At 53.3% G+C, this 15,757-nt stretch overlaps 5 protein-coding genes and 1 non-coding gene across 6 annotated transcripts; 2 read left to right on the top strand and 4 right to left on the bottom strand.

Moving 5' to 3' along the window:
• Positions 1 to 888: 888 nt before the first annotated feature.
• Positions 889 to 961, bottom strand: AtWU_t140. Its single transcript has one exon. It is a non-coding gene; the product is annotated as a tRNA-Phe (tRNA).
• Positions 962 to 1,926: 965 nt separating this feature from the next.
• On the top strand, positions 1,927 to 3,150 carry AtWU_05511 (uncharacterized protein; the record flags this gene model as incomplete). The annotated part of the gene is made up of 1 exon (XM_035500621.1): positions 1,927 to 3,150. The coding sequence occupies one exon, from the start codon at positions 1,927 to 1,929 to the stop codon at positions 3,148 to 3,150; it is 1,224 nt and encodes a 407-aa protein (XP_035356514.1).
• A 583-nt stretch (positions 3,151 to 3,733) lies between these two features.
• On the bottom strand, positions 3,734 to 5,248 carry AtWU_05510 (argininosuccinate lyase ARG4; the record flags this gene model as incomplete). The annotated part of the gene is made up of 3 exons (XM_035500620.1): positions 3,734 to 4,242; positions 4,295 to 5,125; positions 5,194 to 5,248. The coding sequence occupies 3 exons, from the start codon at positions 5,246 to 5,248 to the stop codon at positions 3,734 to 3,736; spliced, it is 1,395 nt and encodes a 464-aa protein (XP_035356513.1).
• A 407-nt stretch (positions 5,249 to 5,655) lies between these two features.
• On the bottom strand, positions 5,656 to 9,143 carry ireA (bifunctional endoribonuclease/protein kinase IRE1; the record flags this gene model as incomplete). Its single annotated transcript, XM_035500619.1, has 2 exons — positions 5,656 to 6,112; positions 6,160 to 9,143. 2 exons carry the CDS (start codon positions 9,141 to 9,143, stop codon positions 5,656 to 5,658), a joined length of 3,441 nt encoding a protein of 1,146 aa, XP_035356512.1.
• Positions 9,144 to 10,761: 1,618 nt separating this feature from the next.
• AtWU_05508 (branched-chain amino acid aminotransferase) lies at positions 10,762 to 12,024 on the top strand (the record flags this gene model as incomplete). The annotated part of the gene is made up of 2 exons (XM_035500618.1): positions 10,762 to 10,831; positions 10,901 to 12,024. 2 exons carry the CDS (start codon positions 10,762 to 10,764, stop codon positions 12,022 to 12,024), a joined length of 1,194 nt encoding a protein of 397 aa, XP_035356511.1.
• Positions 12,025 to 12,281: 257 nt separating this feature from the next.
• On the bottom strand, positions 12,282 to 15,217 carry AtWU_05507 (uncharacterized protein; the record flags this gene model as incomplete). Its single annotated transcript, XM_035500617.1, has 2 exons — positions 12,282 to 14,874; positions 14,967 to 15,217. 2 exons carry the CDS (start codon positions 15,215 to 15,217, stop codon positions 12,282 to 12,284), a joined length of 2,844 nt encoding a protein of 947 aa, XP_035356510.1.
• Positions 15,218 to 15,757: the final 540 nt, after the last annotated feature.

Raw genomic sequence — 15,757 nt, 5'->3', positions numbered from 1 at the left:
GACTGACACCAGCGTGCTATCTGACATGTCGTCAAATGGCTGGCAAAATAGGAAGATGCAGCAAAGTGTGGTCGAGAGTAGCGAAAGAGTTAACGGGAGGAAAATGAGTGTCACACGCAGGATATAAGTCTGACGGGGACATGAAGTTGGCAGAGCGAGTGGCGCCGGAGGAAGAGGCCCGGCTTTTCTCCATCTGGTTGGCGGGCTTTGCAGGTGCCAAGCGGGTGTCAATGGATTCACACAGGTTTGCCTACAAGGGACTAGGAGGCTGTTGGTTGGGCTCAGGCTTTGGTGCTGGACCCTTTCGGGGCCGCATCCCCCCCCAGCTAAATTTAGACCCGATCGCCATCCAACGCTGACTGAGTTCCTCCGGCGCTACCACCAAGCCTGCCACCAATCGGTTAGTTTAGGAAGAGACAATGGTGCTGATGAACCGTTACGCGGTAGAGAGTTGGCGCTTTGATACTGCATCGAGCAGATGCCCCGATGCCTCTACCTTCGATTATGGAATGATTATTGCGATCCTACCAGGTACCCGTCTTTGGCCCCAAACAGGATGATAGGGTCCATCCATTGGGCGTATTTAAGATAATGGACCGCTGATCATCCTGACAGTTAACCTAAGATAAGCATCGGGACAGGCGGAACAGATCAAATCTCCTTGCTTGAGTGTGGTAGGCCGGACGATCGTATGCTTGGTGTTTATGATATAAAGTGTTGGAGTAATTTGGGGTAATCTATACAATCTGATTACGAGTTGCTATCTTGAAACTAGTCTGTAGTCTGCAATTGAATAGTGATAAGCAGAAGAAGAGGGGCATGGCTAAGAAGACAAAGAAATAGGAACGGATAGTAAACAAAAACAAAAAAAAAGGTTTAAAAAAAGAATGGGACGAGCCGGGCTTGAACCGGCCACCTCCAGATCTTCAGTCTGACGCGCTCCCAGATGCGCCATCGTCCCGTGGTACTTGTTACAATGCTTGCTTTAAAGTTTTATATTCTACCGGCCTTCGTGTACTTGAATCATTTTGAGCCATGTCTGCATTGACTTTGTACCTCTTTCCATCAATATTGTACCTGGTACTTTGGCACTACCCATAGTTCATGCCCTTAAAGAAGCTAGAATCTGAGACGAACTTCAACTTAAGCCCCACTCGCTGGAAATTACTCCATCGCTGATCTTCAGCACTGCCCCGTTATATATCAGATGCTGCTGGTGTGGATGTAACATCATTTATCTGATCATTAGGCACCAACAATCCCCAGCGCTTGTCAGTACGACTGAATAGTAGTAGCGACAGGGTCTAGACAGTACAGTGTTTCACCAGGCGGCTAAAGAGTCTATCTTAACGATAGCACGATCCGTGTCCGATTCATCGGGCGTCCTGCTGGACCCTGATCATAGTATATATTACAATCCATCCTATGAATTAACATATAAGGAAACTGTTGCGAGTGCTTTCTCATAATCCTTTCATACATGAATCCTAATGACCAATAACCAACCCATGTATGTCTCACCACCCCCGTTCAAAGTCACAACATGTGAGCTCCTTCTGGCCCCAACCAAGTGGAGAAGAAAAGAGGCCCCAATTGCAAATAAGCAACAATCGCCCGTTAACCCAACCCATCCACCCGCTTCACTTATACAAAGTACTGACTTGAAGCTGACACAAAGAAAGAAAATTCAAAACAGACTAAATACAACACAGCCACTCGCATTCACTTCCAGATTAGTTGGCATGATTTGTTGTTGTTTTTGTATCCCTGAACTGCGGGGTAACATGGCCAGATCACAGATTGAGCCTTGCGTACACCTTAACCTTACACTTCTATCTCCAGTGTAGAGCTTTCACTCCATCTCCTGAACCTCACCTATATCCCACCATTACCACCACCACATCTCAATCACCACCAAGTAGCACCATGCCCAAAGCTCCCCTCCTCAAGGGGCTTCTCCTCCCCATTGGGGAAATACCTCTAGACAGCATCCACCCCGACCCCAACATCAGCTGCACAAAGAAGGACCTTAAAACAATCACCTCTTATAACCTCCTCCCCAAGAAGGAAAAGAGCATGGTAGTTCCAGGTAGACCTCACTCTCCCCACCCTCAATCCACATCTACCCTCATCCCCAGCATCCCCCAAACCACCACCAATACTGAAAAAAAAAACCAAGGAACCCCCTCGATCTACAAACCCCCCACCACCCCCACGCACATCCTCCCGGACTCAGGAAAATACATCCTAGACCCCAACAGCCTCATCTTCCCCAACTGCAGCTTGGAACCTCTCCTCCGCGCCATCACCACCACCACAACCACCACCGGCAAACCCAAAGTGAACCTCACCACAACCGACCTAATAAGCGACCGGCGCAACCTCCGCCTCCTCCTCGGCTTCGTCAGCTCCAGCAAAAAGCCCTTCCGAATCGACGTGGAAGTAATCAACACCACCGTCCTCCTCTCCCTCTGGACAAGCAGCAAGACAAACTTCGTAGGCCAATTCCAAGGATACGGCCACTCCTTCGAAAAAGCCTCGACGTGGAACCCGCGCTACGTGCGCGGGAGCATCATCCATAACCGAGCGGTGCGGTATACCCTCGGCGGGATACATATCTTGCTGAGATATGAAGTGGATGCATGTATGCCTGGAAAACCACCACCAGCACACACTTCCACTTCCACCACTCCCACCAATACCAATCACCAATCCCCCACCGGAATCAGGGTAATAAACTCCGGCACGTTAGTGCATCCTAACCGAATCATCGAGATCAAAACCGGACCAGTGAGTAAACGCCTCGACAACTCGAAGAATCTCGAGCAGATGTGGTTCTCTCACACCCCGATTCTATGTACGGGGCAGTATCAGCCTGACGGGACGTTTCTGCCGGCAAGGGCGCAGAATATGGAGAAGGAGGGGAGGCTGGAGCAGTGGGAGAGGGATAATGAGGAGAAGATACGGAAGTTGGTGAGAGTGTTGGAGATGGTGTTTGAGGTGGTGAGGGGCGTGCCGCATAGGTGTGCGTTGGTGCATGATGGGGATGGCGTGTTGAGGGTGTATCAGGTTGATGAGAATGCGAAGGGGGGGTTGGGGAGGGGGGTGCCGAGGGATTTGAGGGCGTTGTGGGATGTGGATGTTAAGTAGGTGGGGAGGGAAGAGGGGGGATTTTTTTTTTTTTTTGGATTTATACTAATGTTTATGAAGAGAGCTTATGAGGTTGGGGGACTTATATGACAAAAGGGATAGGGCTGTCTCACTCACCGTCAACTTGACTGCGCTGATGTGTGGTGGTATATATTGCACTGAGTCTCGATGAGACTCATCAATACTTCACCTCGTCAGAAACAAGTGACTAGCTACAGAGCTAGCTATCAAGGCATCCAGGAGGAAAGGGGATGTCACTTTCACTCCTGACGAAGCAGCTTGGACTCATGCAATGGTCCTGGAAAGAACCAAGGACATGGCTTGGATACTGTTGGAGAAGGAGAACTAACTGGTGGATAATTGCAGGCCAAGGCAACTGAAGAAGCTTCAGTTTCCTTCGTCCGTGCATCTATTCCTATGTCATCTACTACACGTTAGATAGATCCGACGATATTTCCATCTACAGTACGGCAAGGCATTATAATCATCATGTCTAGATCAATATTATGGATATCATACAAATCTCTATCCCGAGCCCGCTAACTTTTGCCATAACCAACCATCCCAGAATAAACAAAAACGCCTACAACAATGAGCGAAGAACACCGGTCTGCTCCAACACAGCCCGGCGGCTGGTGCCACCAACGGCATCCTTCAGTTCAACAGCACGCTCGTAGTCCAAGCAGGCCTGGACGCCCTCGTCGAAGCGGGCATCCACGGTCTGCAGCTGCTCCAGGGACAGGGTGTCCATGGGCACGTTGTGCTTCTCGGCCAGGGCAACGACACGGCCAGAGATGTGGTGACCCTCGCGGAAAGGCACGCCCTTGCGGACGAGGTAGTCGGCAATCTCGGTGGCCAGCATCTCCGGTGCCAGCGCGGCGGTCATCTTCTCGGGGATGGTAGTGAGGGTGGAGAGGACACCGGTGGCGATCTGAATGCTGTCTCCGACAGTCTTAATGTGGTCGAGCAGGGGCTCGACACTCTCCTGCAGATCCTTGTTGTATGTAGTAGGGAGACCCTTGATGGTGCACATCAGACCGGCCATCTGGCCAAAGGCACGACCGGCCTTACCACGCAGAAGCTCCAGGCTGTCTTTGGAAAAAGTCAGTATAAATTGCGTTCAATTGTGATCGTTGTCACTGACCTGCGTTCTTCTTCTGAGGCATCAACGACGAGCCGGTCGAGTAAGCATCGGACAACCGGACAAAGCCAAACTCCAAGCTGCTGTAGATGATCAGATCCTCCGCCCAGCGGGAGATCTTGAGCATGAAGGAGCTGCCCCATTGCATGGTCTCCATAGCAAAGTCACGGTCGGCCACAGCGTTCATCGAGTTGTACAGCAGACCATCAAAGCCAAGCTCCTTAGCCATGGCCTCACGGTCAATCTGGAAAGGGTTTCCGGCAAGGGCACCAGTGCCCAAGGGACTGCGGTTGACGCGCTTGATGACCTCCCGCAGACGCTGGAGTTCGCTGGCAAAGGCGGTCGCGTGCGACAGGAGCCAGTGGCTCCAGCGGACCGGCTGGGCCTTCTGCAAGTGGGTGTAACCAGGCATGATGTAGTCGAGCTCAGACTCCGCACGGGCAATGGAGACCTTGACGAGATCGCACAGGAAGCTCTCCAGCTTGCGCAGTTCATCCCGCAGCCACAAGCGCATGTCCGTGGCAATCTGCTCGTTACGGGACCGGCCGGTGTGCAGCTTGCCTCCAATCTCCTTGCCGATGATCTCAGACAAACGGCGCTCGTTGGCAGTGTGAATGTCCTCGTCGTTCTCCTTGGCGACGAAGGTGTTGGTGCTCCATTCCTCGGCGATCTGCTTGAAGCCGCGCTCGATCTCAGCGAACTCGTGTGCGGTCAGGATGCCGTTCTTGTGGTTGGCCCGGGCGAAGGCAATGGAGCCAGCAATGTCCTGCTTCCAGAAAATGCGGTCATAGGGCAGGGACATGTTGTACTGCACCATCAGGGGGTCGAGGCCCTCTGCAGCCGGAAGTGAACATTAGCCGCTGTCCCAATGGGAGGCATTGAGGGGTAATCAGTGTACTTACGGGTGAAACGACCTCCCCAGAGCATGTTTTCAGCGACAGCCTTGTTACCGCTCATTTTGATGTGTGTGTAGTGAAGAATGGATGGTTGGAAGAGAAGAAAAGAAGAATTGACGATGTTGATAAAGGACAGCGATGGGACTGGCTGGCTGAATTAGGCAAGTCTGAATCACACCTGCCGGTTGTGACTGTGACTCCCGTCCAGCGACATCGGGGACGCTAGGCTGCTTCCAGATAAGCGCCTGGGGCCAATCAGCGCTTTTCATGACTCATCGCTGAGGGCTTCCCCAGTCACTAGACTAGAGGCACGTGATCACCCCGCGCACAGTCAGAATGCATCGAGATGTCCAAGTTTACAGCAACAATTCAGATTAGAGAAAAGGAAGACTCGTATCACTTATGGAATCGTAACATGTCATCTACATATGCTTATATACAAGTAAATGGCGTCTACGTTGGCAACCCCTAATCGATCGCCGTGAAGTAGCGCTTGAAGCGGTCGGACCGAGTCAAACGCAACTCCACAATGACCCAGTGGCAGCTCATGAGGAGACTGGGGAATCGCACAGTCCAAAAATTGAGATACCCTTCCGGTAAGCCGCCAATGTGTGCCTTGAGATGCTCCGGCATGTCGTTGTAATGGTTGCGCTTGTTCCGGAGAGCTCGCAGTAAATCTAGCATCTTCGATCCCGTGTATTTACGCTGCTTGCCGAGATTGTCTTTGAAGTCCCGTGGCAGTAGTCGCAGGAAATCCATGTCCGGGCCCATCACCCGTGGCGCGACCGACTCAAGACACAGAAGAGCGTCCGAAGGAGGATCCCGCGGTTCGAATTCAAAGTGATCCGAGACGTCGCAGAGGAAGCTAAGACGGTCAGATGGAGGCCAAAAGAACGGGTGCGTCAACACGGCGCTTGCATCGGGGCTAGGAAAGTTAGTACTAAGCATGGCATGTAATGAGAATCGACTTACCGTCGTCGAGGATCGAGCGACAACATGGACTGGATCAGATCTTCAGCCTCGTAGGCATAATCGCCCAGACGCTGCAGCTCATCAAGGTTGTAGTTGCCCTTGACAATGTTGGCCTCACGCATAAACTTGCCGTTCTTGTCAAACGGGTGACAGCCCCGTGTCAGAACGTAATAGAAGACGCAGCCCAAAGAGAAGATATCGATGGCTCGAGTAGCCCGCCGGTTGGTTTGAGGGTCCACCACAGCTGGTTCTGAAGATTCGGTGTGTTGGGACTCGCTTCCCTGCATGGCCGGGCTCATGTCGTCGTCTACCAGCAATTCAGGGGCTCGCCAGCCAGAGGTACCTGCGGCATGTGCCGTAGTCGCGCGGAAGGAACTTTGGTTGTCCTCGAGCTTCTTACACAAGCCGAAATCCGAGATTAGCAATCGCAGGGAGCGTGAACCAGTACGCCCGCGAGGCATCGCCACCAGAATGTTCTGTGGTTTCAGATCGCGGTGCACTATCTTGAGAGAATGAAGATAGCGAACACCTGCCACAATCTGGCGCAGAACGTCAGGCAAATCCAAGCCGCCCTGGACTAGCTGCGGGAAATCCGATGGACGTTCAACCACATCCTGCAAAGAGGCCGGGCACAGCTCCAAAGCAATGTAGAGGAAACCGGCAGCCTGCTCTCGGCAGTAGTACCGGATCACATTGCCATGGTCATCACTTTCTTGCAACAGGCCCACTTCATGGGATGCGATATCATAGAATTCTACCAGCATGCGCTTGACAGCCACATCGCGTCCATCGAACGAGCCTCGATACACCACGGTCCCGTGGCTTCCGTGTCCCAAGACCACGTCAGTGTACACCCTGAGACGGCCGATCTGGAGAACCCCATCCATTTCCATGATCTCATGCGACACTGTCCGGGTCAGCTGTACATCAGGTTCCAAGCGAGACTGAGGTTGGAGCTTGTTCACTTCCTCAACAACACGATCGGCGGGATCCCTCGATTCACTGTCGCTATTCGGCTTCTTACCCCGCCTATGATTCTTGCCACCACGACGACCGCGGCGAGCCTTCTTCTTAGGCTTTTCGCCGTCTTGTATATTGAGCTCGTCAACATCGTCATCGCCATCTGGGCCTTGAGACGGTTCCCGGATGCGTACGCGTGGAGTGGTGTCGGGCGCAAGAGAGTTTTGGGATTTCTTGGGCCTTGGCGTCGAATCACCACCCTGCGGCTGCTCATCTGAAACATTCATATCGACAGTCAGATTCGCCATGCGGTTAGGGCTGGCCTCGCGTTTCAAATGAGGGCCTTCCACGATTGGGGTCGGCGGGGTAGACATGGGCTGTCCGTACGAGGCCATGATATTTTTCAGATCCAACTTCTGTTTGGCGAGTTCCTGAATGTGATGAGAATTGAACCAGATGAAGGTGCCGAAAAAGAGAAGCAAGAGCGTCACGAAAATGTCAATGGCATTATCCCAGCCCTTCCGTATGATGGTGCTGTGGCGTAGGGCTGGAGGCAGTGCCAGGTCGGACGAGCTATAGATCAACTCCCGAGGCGTATCGTTGGACATATCGGCGGATGAGGGACCAGAAATGCTGGGAATGTGACGGCGGACAACGCGTGGGCCGTTCAGAGAATGAACTCCTGCTAGTGCGTCTTGTTGCTGCCTTGGGGTCAAGCTTGTCAGGGGTTGACCATGGCGGAGGTAGTCTTTTTCGTAGCATTGGGCCATCTTGGCTCTTCCGGTGACAAGCGGGTAGGTCGCCTCCGACATGGCATACCAGCCACCACCCTCAGTATAATCAATGAACACTCGTTCGTCACGATCGTCAAGCGTACCGTAGTCGGGGTCAGGAGGCTGCAGAGGCTGCGAGAGTAGAATAAGGGGAGTAGGGTCATTAGATGAATCGGCGCTGACCGGACGAGCAACATCGAAGACGCGGACCACCGGGCTCGAGAATCGCTGGGTGTATCGTGGCCGGTCCATCCGGGAATGATCGAAGCCGAGGACCACACCGTCATGCATGCTGTAAATATGGCTTTGGTCCATCGTGCGGAGGTACTGGCTCTGGAGGTCCATATCCCGGTTGTTGGCCGTCCACTCCGAGTATTTGAGAGTGCAGATCGGATCACCGGTTTCGGTGTTCTGGATGGCTACCGTGTATTCGACACGACCAAGAACTAGAGTACCCGAAGGGGATTCACATTCCTCCATATCCACATCCAGTCCATCGACCTTACGACATTCCTGACCTGACGAGATTGGGCCTCTAGAGCTAAAGACTCGTATGATGTTTCCGGTGCGAGCATCAATGGTATAAAGGGTCGTTTCCTTCCGTGCCGTATAAGTAACAGCCGGGTCGGTCCCCGAGTAAGGCGTTTCGTCAACAAGTTCCTTCACAGTCAATCCCAATTTCTGGAGACCAGCCTCCGGCCCCGAGCTATAGATGTAGAGGCTTCCGCCCTGACTCGGCTCGACGATCCAGATAAAATCGTCCTCGGGTTGGGCACGGTCGAAGCTGGAGCGGTTGGCTCGGTGGTAGAGGCTTTCGACCATAGGGCTGCTCGGGACCTCGAGGGCCCAACGAGCGGCACCGGTCTTGCGGTCGCGTGCGTGAATGGAACCGTCGACGGTCGCCAGCAGGACAAAGTCCTCAACCTCCCAGTCCTGCAGGGACCGCGCGTGAAGCTGCGGAGCCAGGCCAGCGGAAGAGCTGCTGGCCTGGGCAGGAGGGGCTCGAACGGCGCGGCCAGAGCCGGCCAGAGCCAGGGTTGCTAGGGCGCTCGCATCGTTGGATTTCACGTCGAAAGAGGGGGGAGCATCAACGCCGGAGGTGAAACCGGTCGGTCGGAGGGGGACGGAAACGGTGGAGGAGAGCTCATGGTGAGGTTCATGCCACTGCTGCGGAGCAACAAGAACGGGGAGCAGGAGGAGTGCGACACTGGCAGGAAGGGTCGACCGGGCGCCAGGCAGCCGCCACCGCATGCTGAGGGACTCCAATACAGTGGGCCAGATGGAGAGAGAAACTGGAGAGTGAGGGATCCGATGGCACGGGGGGTGTCATCAGTTGGAAGGATCCGCGTGGGAGGAGCTGAAGCAGCAGGGAGAAGAATGGAGAGCAAAAGGGCAATTGAGAGGCAGCATTGAACGGATGAATAGGATGGAATAGAATGGATGAATTGGATTGGATTGGGGGCATCGAGGGGAGGCTGTGCGCACGTGACGTGAGCTGACGCGTTTGCGACTTTTGCATCGGGACGGGGATGGATTCCCGACACGGCTAGTCAATACACAAGTAAGACAGGGGTATCCCTTTACTTCCTTGTTCACAGTGAATACTCGAACGTATTTTATAAATAATAATATATCTCGAACAATGAGGTATTCTCGGTATTCATTCATATTGCAATTATATTCAAAAACTCTACTTCCCTCGCTGATCACTGTCTCTTCTTCCCTGGTAGTGTAGCGATCTCTGTTCTTCCCGTCGCGGCAGATATCCACTCTACCCGCCCCATACTATTCTCCTGCGCGGGCCGAGATGGACCCAAATATAGCCAGTTCACACTTCACTCTGCAGCAGACAATCTGACTTGTTCTGACCTTGCAGTGCATATGCCAGCAGAGATCTTGCTAAATAAGGAATGACAGCACTGGGCTGCGTAAGGCAGGGGAGAAGAAGTACATCACAGAAGTGAATGATTCATTATCACAAAGGTACTTACTTACTATCAGGGGCGTTAGTTATCAAGGGCGTGATTGTGACTAAAGGGTCTCACCACACCGACAAAAGATGGTGTTATCGCCATGGCCTGAATTCAAGTCCAGCCACCGCCCATATTAACCCACTAACTAGTTATTGTGTTATGCAAGGCTCGGTCACTGAGGTACTTAGGGTTGATCTTCACACAAAGAAGGGCAATATCTCGCGTAAGATGCACGGACGAGGTATGAGGGCAGTAACCCTGTCATGTAAGCATCCCTCGATAGCCCTTTGCTTGGCATGAGCATTAGTGTGCTGGGCTATAATGAGGGTTTCCCAGTGAAGGAGGGAGCTGAAATACTGAACCGGTGAGCAGAGCGGGATGGTAACACTGACCGTATCCTGCTGACGGAATACGAACTTTCTCAATATTCCAGCCAGGTCTAAATTCACAGAGTAGTAATACACTGTCTTACTAACATGCGCACAGGGAACAAGGTAGAACCTGACAGCTGATCTTGCTGATCCCGTATTCCCTTCGAGAATGCTGCTAATGGACCATACCCACCCAACTAGCCAAATACTAAAGTTTGCGGGGATAAAAGCCGAAATGCGGAGAGATGTACTGCACTGCACAGCGACCCATGGATGGAATAAACTTGACTGCTGCATCCAGCCGAGGAACCACATTCCTCTGGTGCAGTACGGATGCAGACAAAGTAGAGGGGAACTCCAATAGCGATTCCGGCATTCCACATGCGCTGCATTCCGCTTGCTACCTTGCTTTGCCTATGTATATTAACTACCTATCTTATATCTGAGTAGTTTATCTCCATCACCTTTATCTTCTCTTTACAACTTTCCCCCTCACCCCATATCTAGAATATACAAACAACCAAAATGCCCCCCTTCCCCCCACCCCCGACCCCCTCCATCGACTGGACCAACATCGGCTTCAAAGTGCGCGACGGTATATCCATCCCATCCCACCCCAACTCATCAAATCACCAACCCACTAATCAACTTGACTAAATACCAGTAAACTACCACATCGAATCCACCTACGACTCCCAAACCCAAACCTGGTCACCCCCCCAACTAATCAAATCCCCCTACCTCTCCATCCACGGACTCTCCCCAGCCCTAAACTACGGCCAACAAGCCTACGAAGGCCTAAAAGCCTTTCGCCATGCTACCACCACCACCTCCACCAACAAGATAACCATCTTCCGCCCAACCCTCAACGCCTCCCGCCTCTCCCACTCCTCCACCCTCCTCTCCATCCCCCCAATCCCGACCCCCATCTTCCTCTCCGCCGTGAACCTCGCAGTAGCCACCAACGCCGAATACGTACCCCCCTACACCAACCCCGCCCTCACAGGAGGCGGCCTCTCCGCACTCTACATCCGACCATTGGTATTCGGCTCATCACCCCAAATCTCCCTCACGCCGCCCGAGACATTCACTTTCGCGGTGTACGTCACACCGACAGGCCTATACCACGGGATCTCCGCCGTGGACGCGCTCATCCTGGAGGACTACGATCGCACAGCGCCAAAGGGCACAGGGAGCGCTAAAGCGGGGGGCAACTATGCGCCCGTCCAGAGACATAGTATGGCGGCGTATAAGGAGGGGTATGGGATTACGTTGCATTTGGATAGTAAGACGAGGAGCGAGGTGGATGAGTTTTCGACGAGTGCGTTTATTGGGGTTAAATATGGAGATGGAGATGAAGGGAATGTGACGCTGGTCCAGCCGGATAGTGATAACGTGATTGATTCTGTGACTGCGGCGTCGGTGTTGGAGATCGGGGAGAAGATGCTCGGGTATCAAGTGGAGAAGAGGAGTGTTAAGTATGAGGAGATACGGGAGTTTGATGAGGTGATTGCGGCGGGGACGGCGGCTGGGTTGGTTCCTGTTAGGAGTATTACGATGAAGAGCCGGGGGGAGAAGTGGGGGTTTGAGTGTGGGGATGGTGGTGGTGGGAAGGGGGAGGGAGGGCCGGTGTGTAGAAGGTTGATGGGGTTGTTGCAGGGGATTCAGACGGGGGAGGTGGAGGATGTGTTTGGGTGGAATTGGGAGATTAGGGAGGTGGAGGGGATGATGGGGAGGGAGAATGAGGGTGTGGGTGAGGGGGAGGAAAATGGGGTGAATGTGCCTTAGTTGAAATTGTGTCTGGTTGTTACTACTAAGTACTGCTATCTTGTTCATTGTTCATTGGAACTAAACAATACATACATACAATGCACGCCAGATGCTGCTGCTAGGTGCACACGTCCAAATCACTGAGATAAGTATTCTCGCTATATCAGATAGAAAGCCGAAATGCCAACACAGTGCGCTTGACAATAATGTTGATGATGATACAACCACCCGGAAGAATCAAATGTTAAAGAAGAAGTCGAATGAGAAAGGTATGTTTAATCACTATCGCTGTCGCTGCTGCTACTCTCGCTCTCGCTTTCACTATCGCTGTCATCATCTGATGGCGGCGAGTACACACTTCGCTTCTGTGGCAGCGAGTTTGCCGCCCGTTTCGGCTGCGTTTTCGCTTCCAGCTCCTTCTTCTGGTTCTGGATCAATGATTTTAGTGTCGTCCGCGTCGTGCGCGTTGCGCTTGAAGGACGTGCCCATGTCTGCGACGGAGCTGGTTGCGAGGCTGGAACTTGGGTGGGTGTTGCGGTGTTGCCTTTCACTGGTGAAGAGGCTGTTTGACGGATCGCAGGCTTCTTCTCTTCCTCTTCCTCGGACTCCGACTCTGACTCTGATTCCGATTCGGATTCCTCGGACTCTTCTGAATCAGACGACAGCTCGATCGGTGCCTGCGGGGACGGCTTAGGAGCCTTCTCGGGCGATTTCACCGTACTTGCACGGGCTGGTGTTCCATCTGGTTTGGAAGAGCCGGCTCTGTGAACGGTTCTGCTCATGGGCGGCAGGTCCAGGTTGTCTGAAACTAGAGAGCTCTGAGGCTCGCTGGCAATCTTCGGGGAAGCGTCCACCTTGCTAGCTGACCTGGTCCGCATTTGCGCAGGAGAAGTCTTCTGAGGCTGAGCACGGCTTTCCGAAGCTGGAGATTTGGTGCCATTCGCAGCTTTCGTGTCATGCGGCGTCGGCAATTTGGCGGCATCAGCGGGCTGAGAGCGTGGTGTCGTAGACTGCTGTTTCTTCTGCGGTGTGGCAGAAGCTGTCTTTGATTTCTGCGCAGCCTCGAGCTTGTCGACCTCTTTCTGAAGCGAGTCGAACTTACGCTGAGCTACCGTTTTCGTCTTTTGGTGCTTTTCGGCCTTCTTGAGAGCCGTCCATGCGTCCGACAGTTCCTGTAGCTTGCGGATATACGCAGCACTGCCTTTCTGCTGGCGTGCGGTCTGTAATTTAGCCTGCAACTCCTCTTCGTACTGCTTATCCTGCTCGATTTTCCTGTTTGCTTCTTCCAAGAGCTGGTCCAGCCGCTCTTTGGGCACAGAAGCAGGGAAAACCATAGAGCTTGGATCGGACGTCCTCCGGTTGGCGTCTGAACCCTTGGCATGAGCTTTCGAGGTACTCTGAGGGTTCGACTTTGGCACTGGTTGAGACCCAGCAAATACTACCTCGTCGGATTCGGCGAACGATACTGATCGGCGCTCGGATGGTCGTTCAGCAGGGGAGCTCTTGCGCAAGGCGGAGTGCAAGTTTTTGACCTTGTCAAGGGGGGCCTGGGCCTTCGACGGCGTCGAGTATGGGGCAAGCGATACTGAGCCACGGCGAATAGTAGGGGCGCTGCTGGGGATCTCCGGGGTACCATTAGGGGCCAAAAAGTCGGGTTGGGGGATGGCCGAGTCCTGGGTCAAACAGCGTGTAAGTCGGTTGTTAGGAGGGCTTTTTGTTATTCCCAAGCCTAGACCATGTTTTGGGGGCGCGAATGGGGCACGCATTAAAAAGCTTCGGCGGGGGCTAAATCCAATTGATGGGGTTCGCGCGCGCTTGCTCGGAGTATACGGACTCACCTCAACTGTCACCGTGCCGTGCTTGTTGCCCTTGGGGGTATCATGTGTGCTTCCTGGCTCAGAAAGGCGGGGCTCCTTGCTCGGTTCGAAGTCGTCCTGGCTCAACTTCCTCTTGCGCGAGCTGGACTGCGGCTGTTCCTGCGTAGGTTCCACCGTATCGTGCATATCGACATCGCCGTTCTGGAGCTTGTTCTTCTGAGCAGATGGGGGAGACATGTTCTCGTCATTTTCGTCTCCTGTCTCGTCTTCACTCTCGCTCTCGCTCTCGCTCTCACTGTCAACATTAACGACCGGGGCTGGCGGCTGGGTTTCAGGTACTTGTCGACGTTGGAGTGGCTTCCGAGTACTCAACGGCGACAGAGATCCATCAATACTTTCCATTTCATGCGAGCCATTAGCTTGCCCTTCCGTTGCCTGCTTCACCTGCTGTTTTGCAGATCCTTGCGAGGAACTGTGTCTAGATGCAGTGCGCTCTTCAGGCGTCGGGGTGTGCGATGGGGAATCCCCTAATTCCTGGCTCTGCATACGCTTATGCAAAGGTGTAGCTGCAATACTGCTGCCAACCTGGTTCTGAGAATCCTCCTCATGCAGTACCGGCCTCTTCTCCCAAGGCGCAGGCGAGCCTGGAACCTCATCCTTTTCCACAGACGAAACGGGAATTTCAGACCGACGGTTCTCATAGGGACTCCACGCAGACGACCGTGCACTAGCAGAGCCAGCATTCGAATACTCATTACCCTCCTCTTCATGGATAGTCGGAATCTGATCCATCGCCTTCTTAACAGCCTCCTTCTTGACCTGGATCTGGCGCTCAAAGTTCTGCGCAGCGGCATCCCAGTCCTGGGTGACGGAGGGGAACCGCACAGGGGCATATTGACCAGGCTTCTGTATCACACGAACGGTACCCCGCTGGTCGGACATATCTTGGCGTGCTCTACCGTTATCGACAAACACTTCCGCGACAGTCATATCGGCATCGAGGTCATCGGATTCATGATCGTCGTCGAGGAGTTTCTTAATGTCCAGAGGTCTAACATGACGCGATTTAGCCAATCCGTCTGTAGTACACGTAACTCATCCCAAGCACGACAGAGTAGACAAGCCAGAGAGTCATGCACTTACTCCGCATTAGGTCTCAACTTCCTCCACTTATCCTGAATCAACCCAGCCAGTCCGCCCAGCGTAATATCTTCCGGTTTCTCAAGCACAAGCAGAAAAGCCACGGGTTTACCACCGCCCGAGCCATTAGCACTGCGGCTGGCGTCATCGCGATCGCGATCGCGATCACCGAGGATCGAGCGGAAGGAGAAGGATGGCGTAGGCGCAACCTGCTCGCGCGGGTAGACCTTGACTCGAAGACGTAGGAAGACCATATCGGCGGAGGAAGGATGGGATGCGCGCAATCGGTGTGTGTCAAGCGGTTGAAGTAGCAGCAGCAGGAGAAGCTGCAATGAGCATTATCCGTGCAGCAAGTAAAGCGTGGTGTAGTGATTAGTTATATGATAAATCGTATTTGGATGGCGGGATGGATGGGGAAGGGAGATGAAGCTGTAGAGGGAGGTCTGGAGGTGAGAAGGTGGAATTGAATGGCGGGACGGTAAGTGCCAGCGAGTAACACCGACCTTGGACCATGGGCCAGGGGATTGACAGGTGTTTTGTGGTCCCCTTCCTGCTGCTGCCAGAAGAAGTGAATCTATCGCTCTATCTGATGAATATTGTCGCCTCGACACCGCCTTATTGGCTCGCCCGCCGTGGAGCCTGCAGCGCGTCTGACCGCTTTCCAGATTAGGGCGGCGTGGCTGGTCTTAACCGGATTGGGAAATGCTATAGTTACAGGCTATAGAGAGCGGATTGACGAGTCAATTTGGGGTCGCGCCGATAGACATTGGCGTGAAAAACTGCTGTCGTTCGGT

This window comes from Aspergillus tubingensis, assembly GCF_013340325.1.
Source record: "Aspergillus tubingensis WU-2223L DNA, scaffold_7, whole genome shotgun sequence".
NCBI lineage: Eukaryota > Fungi > Ascomycota > Eurotiomycetes > Eurotiales > Aspergillaceae > Aspergillus > Aspergillus tubingensis.
Note: the sequence above shows the minus strand (reverse complement) of the source record. Positions and strands in the feature narration are given on the sequence as shown.